The sequence below is a fragment of the Mus caroli genome, unplaced genomic scaffold (assembly GCF_978045245.1).
Source record: "Mus caroli unplaced genomic scaffold, Mus_caroli_1 scaffold_14, whole genome shotgun sequence".
Taxonomy (NCBI): Eukaryota; Metazoa; Chordata; class Mammalia; order Rodentia; family Muridae; genus Mus; species Mus caroli.
In genome coordinates, this window is record NW_028227269.1 from 85,756,010 (window position 1) to 85,771,985 (window position 15,976).

At 48.3% G+C, this 15,976-nt stretch overlaps 2 protein-coding genes across 4 annotated transcripts in view; one reads left to right on the forward strand and one right to left on the reverse strand.

The window, feature by feature from the left end:
• Pomt2 (protein O-mannosyltransferase 2) overlaps positions 1-1,930 on the reverse strand; it is a 40,877-nt gene extending 38,947 nt beyond the window's left edge. The window contains exon 1 of the mRNA XM_021179657.3: positions 1,473-1,930. Within this exon, the coding sequence (XP_021035316.1) occupies positions 1,473-1,930 (458 nt within the window). The remainder of the gene's footprint in view (positions 1-1,472) is intronic.
• A 76-nt stretch (positions 1,931-2,006) lies between these two features.
• Gstz1 (glutathione S-transferase zeta 1) lies at positions 2,007-13,606 on the forward strand. Of its 3 annotated transcripts, none has more exons than XM_021179659.2 (9): positions 2,007-2,137; positions 6,771-6,822; positions 7,967-8,034; positions 8,506-8,586; positions 8,928-9,053; positions 10,368-10,446; positions 10,921-10,973; positions 11,872-11,921; positions 12,583-13,606. In XM_021179659.2, the coding sequence occupies exons 1-9, from the start codon at positions 2,123-2,125 to the stop codon at positions 12,707-12,709; spliced, it is 651 nt and encodes a 216-aa protein (XP_021035318.1). In that variant the 5' UTR covers positions 2,007-2,122; the 3' UTR covers positions 12,710-13,606. The 3 variants fall into 3 exon arrangements, with proteins under 3 accessions (XP_021035318.1, XP_021035319.1, XP_029340379.1); XM_021179660.2 differs by lacking the exon at positions 2,007-2,137 and adding an exon at positions 6,434-6,534; XM_029484519.1 differs by lacking the exon at positions 2,007-2,137 and adding an exon at positions 6,626-6,679.
• The last annotated feature ends 2,370 nt before the right edge of the window (positions 13,607-15,976 follow it).

The following is a 15,976-nucleotide window of genomic DNA, read 5'->3' on the forward strand; positions in this document are numbered from 1 at the left end:
CAGGACTTATTCGTAAGAGGCTGAGTCCAGGGCCCATCACCCCACTGCTTGGAGTTTCGCTGACAGCAGCCGTAATTAGATCATATATGAGACAAACTGAACAGATGTGGTTTCTGCCTCTGTCAGCCATGCTGATCTGAGTAGCTAATAGAGTTGTGGATTAACATGAAACATCTGCCAGAAACCAAGGCAATGCATGATGGAGGGGTAATAAAGCCAGTTGGGAGAGAAAGTCCTTTAACAATGTCCTGGACAGCCGGGCAGTGGTGATGAACGCCTTTAGTCCCAGCACTTGGGAAGCAGAGGCAGACGGATTTCTGAGTTTGAGGCAAGCCTGGTCTACAGAGTGAGTTCCAGGATAGCCAGGGCTAAACAGAGTTTTGTCTCGAAAAACAAAAAAACAAAACAAAACAAAACACAATGTCCTGGACAACCACACATGTGCCAAGAATGTACCTAGGATGCCCTAACTACATTTGACCTGGGCCATTTCTTAGGGCTGTGCTTGCAACAAGAGATATGGCAATGTCTCCTACGAGAACAGAGCTAATTAAGGCTTGTGATAAAATAGATTTCCCAAACTTGTTACTCCTTGGCCATATGTAGCCCACTGTGGGTGCACCTATCTCTTTGGGGTATAGTCATGTATAGTAGGATTTGACAGGGGGTGGAGGAACCTAACTCTAAAGGTGCTGATATTCATTCCCCTTCCTGTGATTACACCTTTGTGTCTAACCCAGTAGCTACAGCTCCCAACAGTCATAAAATGCACCTAATTTATTAATTAGCTTCACAGTTAATTTATTAGTTTCCTATAGGAGCAGCCCTGTCAGTGTGTTTGCTTGCTCTTAGTAAGATCCACTTGTGACACCTTCTCCGCTAAGTTTCTGTTTGGTGATATAGAGAAGATAAAACATCCCTTCCAGCTAAAGATCAAGTAACTCTGTGAGCTTGGGAAATGGAATTGAACCAAGCCTCAAGCCACCATCGGTATCATACAAAGTAAGGCCTAGAAAATAATTCTCACAGGATAACACCAGACCTGTTGCTCAGAATCTGTGCCGCCATCTCCTGATACCCAAACTATCCTTACTCTATAGGAATCTTTTTCTTTGAAAATCGTGCTTTGGGAAAATTATGTTCTACGAATTTACTATTTTCGGAGCCAAGTTCAAAGAACCTCTGAGTATCACCATTTTAAAGCCAGGTGACTAGAAGACATGAGAACAACTCCTGCAAACTCCGAGTGTGGGACCCCCACCAGGGCAAACCTATTCTCCGAGGTTTGACACACCGGAAAGCGTTCCCCAGTCACCCCCTACTCCCCTCCAAATACAACTGAGTTCTCTACCGCCAAGGACCTGTCGCGCCTCCGATGAATCCCGCCCACTTCGTGCCTTCAGGCCAATCAGAGGGTGGCGTCACTCCCTCTCAGTTGCCATGGTGCCCGCCAAGTCCTTTCCGCCACTTACCAGATGTGAGCCGGCTGGTCCAGCCGGTGAAAGCGGGTGGCAAAGGACAGCAGCGTCACCACAGCCAGCGTGGCCCACCACCCTGCCGCCTGGAAGCGCCGCGAGCTCCAAGCAGGCCGTTTAAGTTTCCGTGCTGCAGCCTGGGGGACCACGTCTCGGCTCACGGCTCTGGCAGCCTGCGGCACACAGCGGCCTCTACGGGGACGCAGCTCGGAGCCCGCTAGGCCACCGCCTATGGCCGGCGGCATCCTCCCCTTCCTAAGGATCACCCTCCGGGCCGGAGGCACGCCGGGTCTTGTCCGCTGCCCCGTCAAGGGGTCATAAGAGGGCGTCTCGAGGTGCCATGGGATTTGTAGTTCCCTCCGTTTGCCGCGGAGCGCCGGGCCCCGGGCTCTGGGCGGGGCGGAAAGTGTGGTGGCCGCCCGGGCGGCTAAGAGGCGGCCTGAGGCGTAGAGCATTGCGGGAGGCGGACCAAGGACTGAGAAACTCGAGACGGCTCATGAACTACAACTCCCAGCAGCTCAGGGGGCGGGGGCGGGGCCAGCCCGAGGGAGGGAGGCCATCTAGTCCAACCTTCGCTCTCTGGACCCCGCTAGGCCTCAGTCATCTAGTCCCGAGAGCTGACTTTCTTGGCCGGCCGACCGGGCGAGATGCAAGCCGGGAAGGTCTGTGCCCCACGTCCGGGGATGAGGGTCGCTCCTGAGAAACGCGGAGAAGAGCTGTGGGGGGGCGGGGCAGAGAGCGCGCCTCTTCGCGTCGCGCCACAACGACTCCCGGCGTGCACTGCGGCGCGCCCGCTCACTCTACACCTGCGCGCTGGCCGCTGAACCTTATGGTGGTGGTAGATTGGACCGGGAAGGCTAAACTTGGAAGCTTTTGAGGGGCGTCCAATAGCGCTCTTCCCTGCTTCGGGTAGACAGACCTCTTCTAGGGCTTTCAAACGTGGTTCCCTACTTTGCAGTATCGCGGCGCCCTGCGTATGTCTCTCAGGGGACCTGGTGGTCCAGGCATGCACCTAAGGCAAGGGGGAAAGATGTGACTCTTTAACGACGTTAATAATCACTCCTAGTGTCTGCTCAGGTTTCTAGTTTTGTCGGTTTGGCTCTAAGAAACGGTCTTGCGCCGGGCGTGGTGGCGCACGCCTCTAATCCCAGCACTCGGGAGGCAGAGACAGGCGGATTTCTGAGTTCGAGGCCAGTCTGGTCTACAAAGTGAGTTCCAGGACAGCCAGAGCTACACAGAGAAACCCTGTCTCGAAAAAAACCAAAAAAAAAAAAAAGAAAAGAAACGGTCTTGCAGTGCAGCCCAACCTGACTTTGAACTTTGACTCTCCTGCCCTCGCCTTCCAAGTGCTGGGATTCCAGGCTGTGGCATTTGGAGCGTCCAGGGTTTAAGTCGAACTTCTTTAGTCCACCTTCTTTAGTCCACCCTAGAGCCATTTGTATTTAAGCCATTGGTGGAATGGAGCTGCGAGTGTGTTTTATAAGGGACTTAAAACTGAGTCTCTTAGGAGGGCCGTTATGTAGGAAGGCGGCACATTAGATGCAAAGGACATTGCATCCGGTTAATATAGATTTTCCACATACAGATGTAATTTTTCAGCATTTTAATCATGTAAGAAATGGTATAAAAACAGCTAGGGATGTACGCAACTGACGTAGCTCCTAGCATGGGCCGAGACTCCCACAATGGAAAACCTGCAAATTTAAAGTCGCCAGAATGCATGTTTGAGTTGGAAACATGATCCTTCCCAGTGCTAATTAAATGGACATTCTATTTGATATTAAAAAGTAGCTGTTCAGGAGCAAAAATCGCCAGGTGGTTTGCTGTTTAGTGCTTAGCTGTGATTTCTCTCCCCCGTGCATCTAAAAGCACATAGGAGACAAGCCTCCAGACTCTCTGCAGAGAGGGTTAGGATTGTCTTTATCAGGTTAACTGATGTGGGAGAGTGACACCATTCCCTGGGTTGGGTCTAGCTGGGCCCATAATAAGGGGGAAGTCAGCTGAGCACCAACACACAGCATTGTTCTGTTTCATGCCGTGGATGCATCCGTTACTTACCAGCTGTTTCAGGCTGCTCTTCCCCCAAGCCCCACCCCCCAGTGACGTACTACATCTTGAATTATAAGCCAAAATAAACCACTCTTCTTTAGACTGCCTTTATTGGGACGCTTTATCATAGCAGCAGGAAAAGAAACTAAAATGATATATAAAGAAAAAAAAAACATAATAGATGCAGGGTAAGATTCCGTTTCCTAGGCGGGTGGTGGTGGCACACGCCTTTAATCCCAGCACTCGGGAGGCAGAGGCAGGCAGATTTCTGAGTTAGAGGCCAGCCTGGTCTACAAAGTGAATTCCAGGATAGCCAGGGCTACACAGAGAAACCCTGTCCTGAAAAAGCCAAAAAAGAAAAAAAAAAGATTCCGTTTCCTGCTGAAGGGCCATGGGGTGGGTAGGAGTAATTAACATGACTCTAGGCACCCTTAGCACAGCCAGGTGTGTGACACGTACTACATAAGGCATCCTCTTCAGCAGTTCTCATTTTTGCCACTCCCTCGTGGTCAGTGTCTCTAAGCTCTGTTGGGCCCAGTGCTCCCCTGGCCTTCCTAGATAAAGAAAGAGATGCCTGTCCAAATAGAATGCACTGTGGTCTCCCAAGTCCTCCGAGGACACTGGCTGCATCACCTGTGCTCTAGCCATGCCCATCCTCCCTTTCCCCACAGAAGGTGCTTAGGAGGCACAGGCCCCCGGGCTTGGGAGCTGCCCTGAGAGAACCTGGGCCTACTTATTGCCTTGCTCTTGTGGACTTCTGTGTTGGTGGCCCTGGGACAGGGAAACTGCTTCACATAGTATCTTGGTCTGAGGAGACAGCAGAAGGAGGGGAACGTAGGTGAAATGCCTGTGGTCCGGGGAGTTATATGTGATCTGAGTGTCGACTTCTGTCGCATCTTTGTGGATATTGTCTGCAGGAAGGTGCATGCGTGCTTATTGTCTGTTCCTGAGTCCTGCTATGAAATGGCTACCCAGAAAGCACCCGAGAAATTAACTTCCATTCCCTTTAATCTTAGCTCACATATTCTAGGGGCCCAAATGTAACAGAATTACTGGCAGATCAGGGGGCGTGCTCATCCTAAAAGGGGCCATTGATCTGTTCCAATAAGTGGTTACTATTTAAGAGGCTAAAGCCACAGTCTCCTGAAGCTTTAAAGGGGAAAAAGACAAGGTTTGTGTGTGAAATATCCTGGTTTAAAACATCCAGATAAATAAGTCATACATTGAAAATATGGTAAAAATTTATTGGGGCTAGAGAGATGGCTAGAGAGATGGCTAAGTCGTTAAGAGCACTGTCTGCCCTTCCAGAAGACCTAGATTCAATTCCCAGTACCCATAGGACAGCTCACAGCCATCTACAATTAATTTTTTTTAATGATGAAACTATTTTCAGAGCTGGGCATGGTGGCGCATGCCTTTAATCCCAGCACTCGGAAGGCAGAGGCAGGCGGATTTCTGAGTTCTAGGCCAGCCTGGTCTACAAAGTGAGTTCCAGGACAGCCAAGGCTACACAGAGAAACCTTGTCTCAAAAACCAAAAAAAAGAAAGAAACTATTTTCAAAGATCTGGCTTTTTTTTTTTTCAGCCCCATTTCAGTACCTTCCCCGCTTAGAAGGTTCATGCATATTTTTTAAATATTTTTATTACATATTTTCCTCAATTACATTTCCAATGCTATCCCAAAAGTCCCCCATAGCGCCCCCCACTTCCCTACCCACCCATTCCCATTCTTTTGGCCCTGGCATTCCCCTATATTGGGGCATATAAAGTTTGCAAGTCCAATGGGCCTCTCTTTCCATTGATGGCCGACTAGGTCATCTTTCGATACATATGCAGCTAGAGACAAGAGCTCCGGGGTTCTGGTTAGTACATCATGTTGTTCCAACAATAGGGTTGCAGATCCCTTTAGCTCCTTGGGTACTTTCTCTAGCTTCTCCATTGGGAGCCCTGTGATACATCCAATAGCTGACTGTGAACATCCACTCCTGTGTTTGCTAGGCCCCGAGATCTGGCTTTGTTATTTTAATTATGTGTATTATTGTCTGCATGTAGCTATGTGAAGGTGAGTGCCAGCGCCCATGAAGACCAGGCATCGAATCTCTTGGAGCTGGGATTACAGGCATTTGTGAGCTGCCTGCCTGATGGGGATGCTGGGAGCCAAGCTCCACTCCTGGAAGGGCAGCAAGCACTCTTAACCATCCAGCCATCTCTCTAGCTCCCCTTAAAAATAAACCTACAAAAACAAAAACAAAAACACAGCAGGGTACACTAGAGACTGCAGGGTTTCCCCCCAGTTTCTCCAGCCCACTATTACCAAGCTGTAGCTAACTGCCATGGCCCAGCCTGGGAAAGGACCAAAATTCAAAATTTGAAGTACAGTTTTTAAACCAAATGCACCATATCACTTTCTCTTCATTATAAAGTCGAAAAGTTGCTAAGTAGAACACTGGTAAATCAGGGACCATTGGCATTACAAAATTCAGACAGGACCCTTGGGGACCTCCAGCTGGCAACCTCTCCTTTGTGGCAAATGGGCATATCTGCCATTTATTTTTATGAGGCCCTCCGAGAATGGGGAGCTTCCAGAGACAACAAAGCATGAAAATAAATAAGAAGGCCCATCTCTCTGCCAGGGGCAAAAGAAGTTCTGCCAGCATTTTAGAGCAGCCTTTTGTTTTATGAACAAAGGAGCTGAAGACCAGGAGAAGGCAGGAGTTTGTCTCTGGTCACGGAAGGCTGCTGCTTCCTGTCTCAGGTCTGGACCCTGAGCCTGCCTGCGCTGAGCCATTTCACCACATACTTCACCTCAAAGCCAGGCTACACTCTTTGCCCCAGTGCCACAAGTTGAAAAAGATTCCCTTTCTGACCAGAGTCCAGGATTCTTTGGTGCCCGTCTAGCCGTTTTCCCATTGGCTCCTGAGACCCCACCCCTGGTTTCCGCCCCCTGCCTCCCTTAGCTCTGTCAGAGAAAAAAAGTTCCTTAGGAAGCTACTGCACTATGGCTGACAAGGTAAGGCTAACACTTGAAAGCTGCTTCCTCTTGAGAGGCCCGTGATCCTCAGGAACTCAGCAGTCCACCTAGGACCCACGACCCTGGAGGAAGGAGGGCCGGTGCCATGGGAAGAAAGTGGTGCTTGTCTTTTTCCTGTGAGCTGGTCCGTGCCTGCTTCCAACAAGAGGCGCCCTACAGCTGGAAACCTGCTAAGCCTAAATTAATATCCACCCTCCTCCTCTCTCTCTCCACAGCCTGTCCTCTACTCCTATTTCCGAAGCTCCTGTTCATGGAGAGTTCGAATTGGTAAGAGCTCAGCTTCCGGATGAGGGGAGAGGGGGGCAGAGGACTTCATATCTCCCTCCTGTCCCGTTGCTCCCTCCAGCAACCAGCGCCCCTGTTCTGGAGCCTCCATCTCTGAATGTCACGTCCAGCCAGAAAGTCCAACAAGAGGACAGTGGGAGTGGGAGGAAGAGGGGTTGTTTTTCACCTCGGGGCTGCTACTTCTGTCACACTGCACTCAAGAAGCCCTTAGCAACCATGCCTAGAACAGGTTCACAAAATCCAGAGGTCCCTGGTAACCTGTAGGAGAGCAGCTGGCCTCGCTCTGTTCTTATTATTATTATCTTATTATTATTTGATCTGGCTAATCAAACACAACTGTTTGGAGTTGACCACAGAGATTTCAGGAGCATAGACACTAGAGCTCTCTGCTTGAGTCCAGGGCTGACCCTCGCTTCTCCAGTGAGCACAACTGTTGGCAAAGGCTACCCTCATAGCAGTGCATTCCAAAAAAGTCTATGCCTAGTGCTTTTGTGTGCATGACTCTTTCCACCCCAGCCATCATAGGAGGGGGCACTGTTAGCGTTCCCATTGTACAAACGAGACAACTAAGGCACAGGAAGGTTCAGTAATTTGCCCTTGATTATGCAGCTACTAAGAAGAAAACCTGCAGTTTGAACCATATAGTCTGGCTCAAGTCTATAATCATTTGATTTAATGCTGACAACACAGCCTTGAAAGTGCTAAGCTCATGTCCTCCCACTAAGCCACACCCCTAGCCCATTCCCACACTTTGAACTACTGCACGGTGCTGCTTGTCAGATTTGGGAAACTGAAACACAGAGACTCACTAAGGTACATGAACCAAGGCCGTACACCTACCAATTGAATATGGTAGGCTTTTAATCCAAGTAGCTTGTCTTCAGTCACCTACCTCACAGTCCTTTCCTGGGTTCCAAAGGCTCTCCCTTAACTGAGCTCAAAGTCAAAACACTATGGATGCTGTCTCTGTAGAGCATACATGCTTTGGCCTCTCTCAGCCTAAATTTTACTCCACAGTAGAGCTGACCAGCAGAGGGGAGGCCCCTGGCATCACCCTGGGAGGGCTGCCTTTGAGGGCAGAGTCTAGCCAGAAGGCATTCCCTAACTCCTCTCTGGTCTCTCCTAGCTCTGGCGTTAAAAGGCATTGACTATGAGATAGTGCCCATCAACCTCATAAAGGATGGCGGGCAACAGGTAAGGAGGCTGTCCCAGGCTCACAACATGAGGATTGGACCTTGAAGGGGTACCAGCTGGAGGACTAGCTGTCGCCTAGAAGGAAAACTGTACTTCATGGTTCCTGTGACTGGGAGGCTGCAGCTGGCTCTCCTGAGCAGCAATAGTAGGATGGGAAGGGCTCAGTGCCTGATTTTTTTTAGGGTAGGTGGTAATGGGGCCTTTTCTGTATTGGGCCCTCAATGGATGAGTGAGTGAGGTAGGAGCTGACCTGGTGACCACAGTAAAGAGTACAGAAAGAAAACCATAAAGCCGGACCATTGAGCCTAGGACACTGCCTGGATTCCCTAGAAGTTATCTTGGTTTTAGGAGCCAAGTCCTCCAAGGACAAGGACTATGGATCAGTGCTAGGTCTACAGTTTTCCTACTTGCTTGGTTCTGTGTTAAGCTACAAGCAAGGCCACCCTGTTCACCACAGCCTTGTCCCCACAGTTCACTGAGGAATTTCAGACCCTGAACCCCATGAAGCAAGTGCCAGCGCTGAAAATTGATGGAATCACCATTGGCCAGTCAGTAAGTTAGAGGGCTTGGGGGTGGCAGAGTTCTGAATGAGGGGACCTGACATCTCTTCCTAACTAACCTACAAGTGACCAAGCATAACAGGGATCACTAAGTGTATGGTAGAGGGAAGGAGAGAGGAAGGTTAAGCATGTGGGGACCCAAGTCCAGCAAGGTCCCCAATGGACCTTTATAGTGCTCCAGTTGAGGAGGGCGTAGGGGAGAGTGGTGGTACCATTCATTGTAAAAAAAAAAAAAAGAAAGAAAGAAAAAGGGGGGGGGGGAGTTTGCTGGCCTCTCCCCTCTGGTCCAGGGATCCCAAGCCCTCTCCCTGCCTCAATGTTCCCTCTGAACAGCTGGCCATCATGGAGTACCTGGAAGAGACTCGGCCTATCCCACGGCTCCTGCCTCAGGACCCACAGAAAAGAGCCATCGTGCGCATGATTTCTGACCTCATCGCTAGTGGCATCCAGCCCCTTCAGGTTAGGCACTGTTACACCTGCACCCTGTGCACCTCTCAGGCAGCCCTTCATACCCAAAGTGATGAGCCACAGGGAGGTGTTCCACTGTGGATGGGGAAAGAGGGCAAGAAAGAAAAACTCCCAGGGGCCTTGACATAGACCACATGGCAGAAGGGGCCAGGGATCCCAGAAGTCTTCCATCAGCATTGTCCCTAACTCTGCTTCTAGGCCTGGGAGCATAGAGATGTTTGAGGCAGGAAAAGGGGTAGGGTAGCAGGGGAAGTTCCAGCCTCCAGCCTGGGCAGCTCCTGGTCATCTGCTCTATAGCACACATGCAGGTAGGCCTTGCATTACCATACTTCCCTTCTCTATGCTTCACAGATAACTGTGTTAGGTTTTTGTTTAGTCTGTTACAGACTGAACGAGTATGGCAGCCCTATTGGGCAGGTCTATTGGTGTCTTCTTTCTAGTCATTTTTCATCGTAGTATATTTTAGTAATAAATTATTTTAAAGTTAAGCTACATACATTTTCAGACATAGTGACTCAGTACACCAGCATAGTGTAAAAAGAACTTTTCATAACACTGAGAAGCAAAGAAAGTAAATTGCTTTATTACCAAATCTGCTAATTTCCCCTAGTCTAGACTTAACCTCCATCTCCACAGTATGCCAATGCTAGGATTCTTGTAAAGTTTTTTTGTTTTTATAAAGTAAGTTTTCATCTGTGAAATAGAAAGGCAAGTATTAAAATCATTCACCTGTGCTAACTTCTACTTTGTAAGGTAATGGCTCTAAAAAGGAGCAGTGACTTTGCAGGGTGACACAGCAAAATACTATCAGAGCAAGGACCAAGCTCACCCTGTACATCTGTGTCCCAACTCCTGCGTTACCTTTCTGTTTTTAACAATGGGGACTGCACCCTAGTCATTATCTCTAGAAGCCAGTCCAACATGCCTGGCTTGCTCCCCCCACCCCCCGTATCATATAGCTTCTCTTTTCAAGACACCAAGTAGGAGGAAGTATTGAGAGAAAGAAGCCTTGGTTTGTGCCTATCTCTGTCAGTCATACCAGCATCCTATAGACCTATTCTTGCATATTGCTACTAAGCTCACATGGCTTTCGGAGTACCTGGAATCACTGGGGAAGCCCAAAAAGGTGACTACCTCCACCTTCAGAGCCCTCATGGAAGGAAGGGACCATATAGTCCAAAAGGGAGCGGAACAGGTAAACAGCTAGGGCAAAGGGAACAGTGAGCTTCCCTGCAGAGGCTTGGCAGAGGAGCAAACTCAGGCTGGCTTCCAGTGCAATGACTTTTTCTCTCTTGAGCTGTGCAGAACCTGTCTGTCCTGAAGCAAGTGGGACAGGAGAACCAGATGCAATGGGCCCAAAAGGTTATTACTTCTGGCTTTAACGGTGAGTCATTACTCTTACGAGCTGCCCCAGCGTGTCCTCTTAGGGGACTAACCCTCACACAGAGCTCTGAGCATCTTGCCAGACTGCTTTGACCTTGACTGTAGAATGCAGCAGAGGCCTGTGGACAGGCAGGTGCTCAAGCATGTTCAAGCTCCAGAACGCCTGTGACCTCCACGCCTGGAGGCCTGTGCTCAGTCCCACAGAGTTGGTTGACAGCCATTGAGTACTCCAACCACAGTGCCAGTCTTCAGAACATTAGGCTGTCTGTGAGAGCTGTTGCCTTGGCCAACTGCATGGTTTGTCTATTCTGAGACTAGACAGAGAAGCCATGGGGAGCATTCCTCTCAGTCCTGGCTACCATAGTCCCTACACTAGACTCTGCCCAATGCCCCAGCCTAGCTCTTCATTGTCCGCCCATGGAGGCCAGGCCCTGGAGAAGCTGATATAAATGTTATCTACGTGGCCTCCCCACAGCCCTGGAGAAGATTCTGCAGAGCACAGCAGGGAAGTACTGCGTAGGAGATGAGGTAAGTGGCCCCAGCCCTGCCCACTGTGGCCTTCGTGCTGACCCCAGGCCATCATTTCTCCTATGTAGACCCAGTCAACTCCTTACCCTAAGGAGATCCTGGGGCCAGCCTCCTGTATAAACCTCTGCTCTGAGCAGTCAGTTTGTGGAAATGCCTCAGCTCATTCCTACACCGCCTCTAGAGCAGCAGTTCTCAACCTGTGGGTTGTGACCCCTTTGGGGCTCACACAACCCTTTAACTGCGGTCACATATCCAATATATTGGATATCAGATTTACATTACAATTCAAAACAGTAGAAAAATTACAGTAATAAATTAGTGATGAAATACTATTATTATAGTTGGGGTCACCACAACATGAGGCATTGTATTAAAGGATCGCAGCACTAGGAAGGTTGAACTACTGCAGTAGAGGTAGTGTGAGGTGTCCAGGCCAGAACACACTTCTGACTCAGTGAAGTGGTCCAGGCATCAGCTGAAGGGTTAGACTATCCCTTCCTTCACAGCCCAGAGATTCTAGGATTACGGAGCCCTTGATGCCTGTAGAATAAGGCCTTGGGCCTGTGATAGTCTGGTTCTATGGTTCCTTATCTGCTAGGAGTCCTCATTAAGTGTCTAGTCGTGGTAGCTTCAACAAGCACAGTGATAGCCACTAAGGCAGTTAGGCCTTCTCTGGTTGGTTGTCAGGGAAACTTGACATGGGAGAAATGCTACAGCACTGGGTGACAGGAACAGGCAGTTCCAGAGGAGACAGTGAGAGAGTGCTAGGGATTATAGGAAAACGAAGCATACAGGAAGTTGGATTGGCAGCTCTGGTACAGTCAACAGCGGGTACAGCCAGCCTTGCCAGTGAGTCTAGGTGATAATCCTTGTGCAAACTCCCTTGACCTTCCTTTAGGTGTCCATGGCTGATGTGTGCTTAGTGCCCCAAGTGGCAAATGCTGAAAGGTAAGAAAAACTTCTGCCATTCTCCTTCACCTTCCCCCTCCATCAGGACCTCCACATATACTACTGAGATACTGAGATAATGTCTCGTGTGAACCCTTCTTTAGCTGCCAAGGAGCCACTGCACCAGGCCATATCAACTGCCCTGGCTTAGCAGAGACGTGGCAGAAGAAATCATTGAAATACCCCTACCATTCCCACTATAGCCTGGGTGACCCTGTATAGACAGCCATTGTGCCTTAGAGGAGGCCTATCTAAGGGAACCACTTCCAAGAACACTGCTGTACCCAAATGTGGAGTGTCTGCTTAGAAGTGAGCTCTGTGACCTCCCTCCATCAGCCCGCCAGAAGGCATCATGCTTGCTCTTTAGAATATGGGCATGTATGGTGCATTCCCTCCCCTAAGAAGCTAGTAATGTGGGTGATGGGCCAGTCTATACAAATGCCTGACACCAGAATTCAGAGCTGTCATTTCTTAAAGAGAGGTCTATGATGTTAGACGATACCACTCCAGCCCTACCCAGAGCATCCCAGCCAATGCGGTTCCCCATGTGGCAGGACTGCTTTCAGAGCCCCTGAACCTCATGCAGCCCTGCCTCTACTTTCTACACTGCCCACAGCAGTGTCCCTGACAGCCTTGGCTTACAAATGTTTCTCTGCCACAGGTTCAAGGTGGATCTAAGCCCCTACCCTACCATCAGTCACATCAACAAGGCGCTGCTGGCCTTAGAGGTTTTCCAAGTGTCTCACCCCCGTCGACAGCCAGATACCCCTGCCGAGCTGAGGACTTAGCTCTCAAACCATGCCCATTGGTACCGGGAAGGGAGTAGGCCCAGATGCTAGGTGTTCTACTGCTGTGAAGAGACACCATGACCATGGCAACTCTGAAAAAGAAAGACATTCAATTAGGGCTAGCTTACAGTTTCAGAGATTCAGTCCATTATCATGATGGTAGAAAGCAAGGCACATGTAAGGCAGACATGGTGCTGGAGAGGTAGCAGAGAATTCACATCTGGATCCAAAGGCAGGAAGAAGAGTGACACTGGGCCTGGTGTGAGCAATCTGAAACCTCAAAGCCCGCCCCCAGAGACACAACGTCCTCCAAGAAGGCCACATCTCCTATTAGTTCTACTCCCTATATGCCTTTTTATTCAAACCCGAACAGGCCCAGAAATGAATGCATTATAGCAGAGGACTTGAACTTGAGCTCTTTCCTCAGGAAGCAGCAGATTCATGGAGTCCAGGCTATTTCTTCCAGGTCCCCATATTAGAGTTTTCTCTAGCAACATTAAGTCAGTTCCATATATCTTCCTTCTGCTTGCACTGTAGTCACTACAGTCTGCCTTAATCCTCTTATCTGTCACGTGTTAGGAGGGGGTAGGCAGAGACATGACCGGCTCTCATGGCTAATGTTGTCAACTTGAAATAAAGCTAGACTCACCAGGGAGAAGGGCCTTTATAAATGTCTGTTGGGGGGTTATATTGGTACCGTTGAGGTGGGAAGACTCACCCAGCATGGATGGCACCATTCCCTAGGCAGAGGATCCTGGGGCCCAGAAGAGTAGAGAAAGAGTGAAGCGACCACCACATGTGCATTATGATCAGCTGCTCACGCTGATGCCTTGACTTCCCTGCCATTATGGACTGTACCCTGAAACCATGAGCTAAAATAAACCTTCTCTCCTTTAAGTTGCTTTTGTCATGGACAATTCATCACAGCAGCAGAGAAGAGACCAAGACACTTTCTGTCATGGGGCAGCCAAGAAGATTGCATGAGGATGAAAGTTTAAAATGCCTGGCAAAGCCACGTGGTCATGGCTCATATCTTTAATACCAGCACTTGGGATGCTGAGACAGGCAGATCTATCTGAGTTCGAGGCCAGCCTGGTCTATAGAGTGAGTTACAGAACAGTCAAAGTTACATATAAAGAAACCCTACCTCAAAACAAACTAACTAACAAAACAAGTTGGGCAAATTTACCAAAAGTACAATAGGGAAGTCTGAATTCCTTCATTTCTTATTGAACCTGACTCCAGAAAACATTTACATTGCATCATTAGTTGAAGGTATTAGTCATTAGCTGAAGGCAGGCCTCCAACTTATTGAGCTAAGACTGAGCTGGGTCTCAGAAGATGAACATTCACACTGGCTAGAAATCATGTCTAGACACAGCAGAATAGTTCGTTAGCCTTTTCCTCCCACTAGGGTTAGGAAGAGAAATAAGCACAGAGCCTATCTGAGAGAACAAGATCCAGGATGAGAAGATTTAAGAAGCAGGAAAGCATCTAGTGGCCAGCTGGGTTCCCAGAGCTAGGAGTTGCACTGCTGTTCTATGTCCACACCAGCACAGAGACATCTGCTGGTGCTCTCGACCCAGTTACTCATCCTAAGGAGAAGCCATACTCCTGAACTAGTTCCAGGACTAAGCATATTGAGGAAGTCCACTCATGAATGATGCTGGGAATGGAACTAGCCCCCTTCCTGTGCAGTGTAGACAGCTTGACCATCTCCAGCTTGGACTAACTAGGTGACAGCACTCCCCATACAGACTACTCTGTACAGAGTATGTATAGCACTCTGATCAACAGCAGTACAGTTCTGTTTGCAATAAACCCATCATTGCTATAAATCTAATTTTCCCTTAGCTCCCATCTTGTAATGTTCTGCCACAGATTTATTTTTATGTTTTAAAATGTTTGAGTGTTTTGCCTGCATATGTGTATGCCCACTATGTGCCTGCCTGGTGCCTGAAGAGGTCAGAGGAAGACAGGTGATCCTAACTTAGAACAGGAATAACAGCTTGGGAGCCACTGTGTGGTACTGGAAGCCAGACCCAGGTGCTCTGCAAGAACACCAGTGCTTGCAACCACTGGGACATCTCTCCAACCCCAAAGATTCTACAATTTAATTCTGTGTGGGTGTTTTGATTGTATGTATGTCTGTGTACCGAGAGTGTGCAATGCCACTGGAGGCCAGAAGAGAGTATCATGTTCTCTGGAACTGGAGTTAAGAGATGGTTGTGAGCCACTGTGTGGATGCTGGGAGCTGAACCTGGATCTTTTACGAGAGCAGCAAGTGCTCTTGATGGCTGAGCTATCTTTCTATACCCTTTGACAGGATTTTACATACAGGCAGACATTCATCTGAGGCTCAGTTTTTCTTAATTTTTATAATCTTAGATTATGAAAGATTCACAAGTGTTCACTGAATACTCTTCCTTTTAAGCTGAAGAGAAAAAAAGGCTTATTAAGAAAGAACTCAAATATTTTAGGTGCACAGTGAAAAAGTTTATTCATGACAGATTTCAAAACTTGGAGAAGACAAAAAAATGCACAAAAGCATCTCACAAAACTGTCACATAATATAAAAACACCAGAACTGAGCTGTTAAAACCATAGCTCAGGATTCATCCGTGTATCACAGCAACACATTCAGTGCTTTGAGGTGAGAAAATATAGTCTGACAGAAGAAAAACCACTCAGTAGAACAGAAAAACTAAATAACAATTGGTACCGAGTTCTTAGTGTGGAAAGCATACATGTGGACAGCATTTCTCATGACAGGGAGACATGGAAAACAAGTTGACTCAATTGGATTAGTTTGGATTTGTTTATATTTTGAAGAAAAAAAGACAAGACTATGTGATAGTTTCCCTTCAAGGCCTTTGGTGACCTTGGTTGGCATCAGCATATGATACGAAACAGTAAGGAAAGCAGGTCTTCATGGTTGTCAGCTGCTTAAACATTTAGCAAGGAAACACAATCACTTTTAACCACTGATGGATCAGGCAATGGCTCCAAAGTAGCCCTTTGGATATATAAGCAAATGGCAAAGCGTGGTTTAGGAAATCTCCAAGCACCTCCCCGCCTTCCCATTATCCTTATCCACTCTGCTCTCTAGAATCTATCACTCTGATTACAAAGCATTTGCAAATGCTTTTGGTTTTTATTACAAAGCATCAAACATTTCTTCTATGGGTTTCAGAATACTTCCCATTATTAAGAGAACATGGATATACCAACGTCATGCATCATGGGATTGCTTTTTCCAGACTGGCT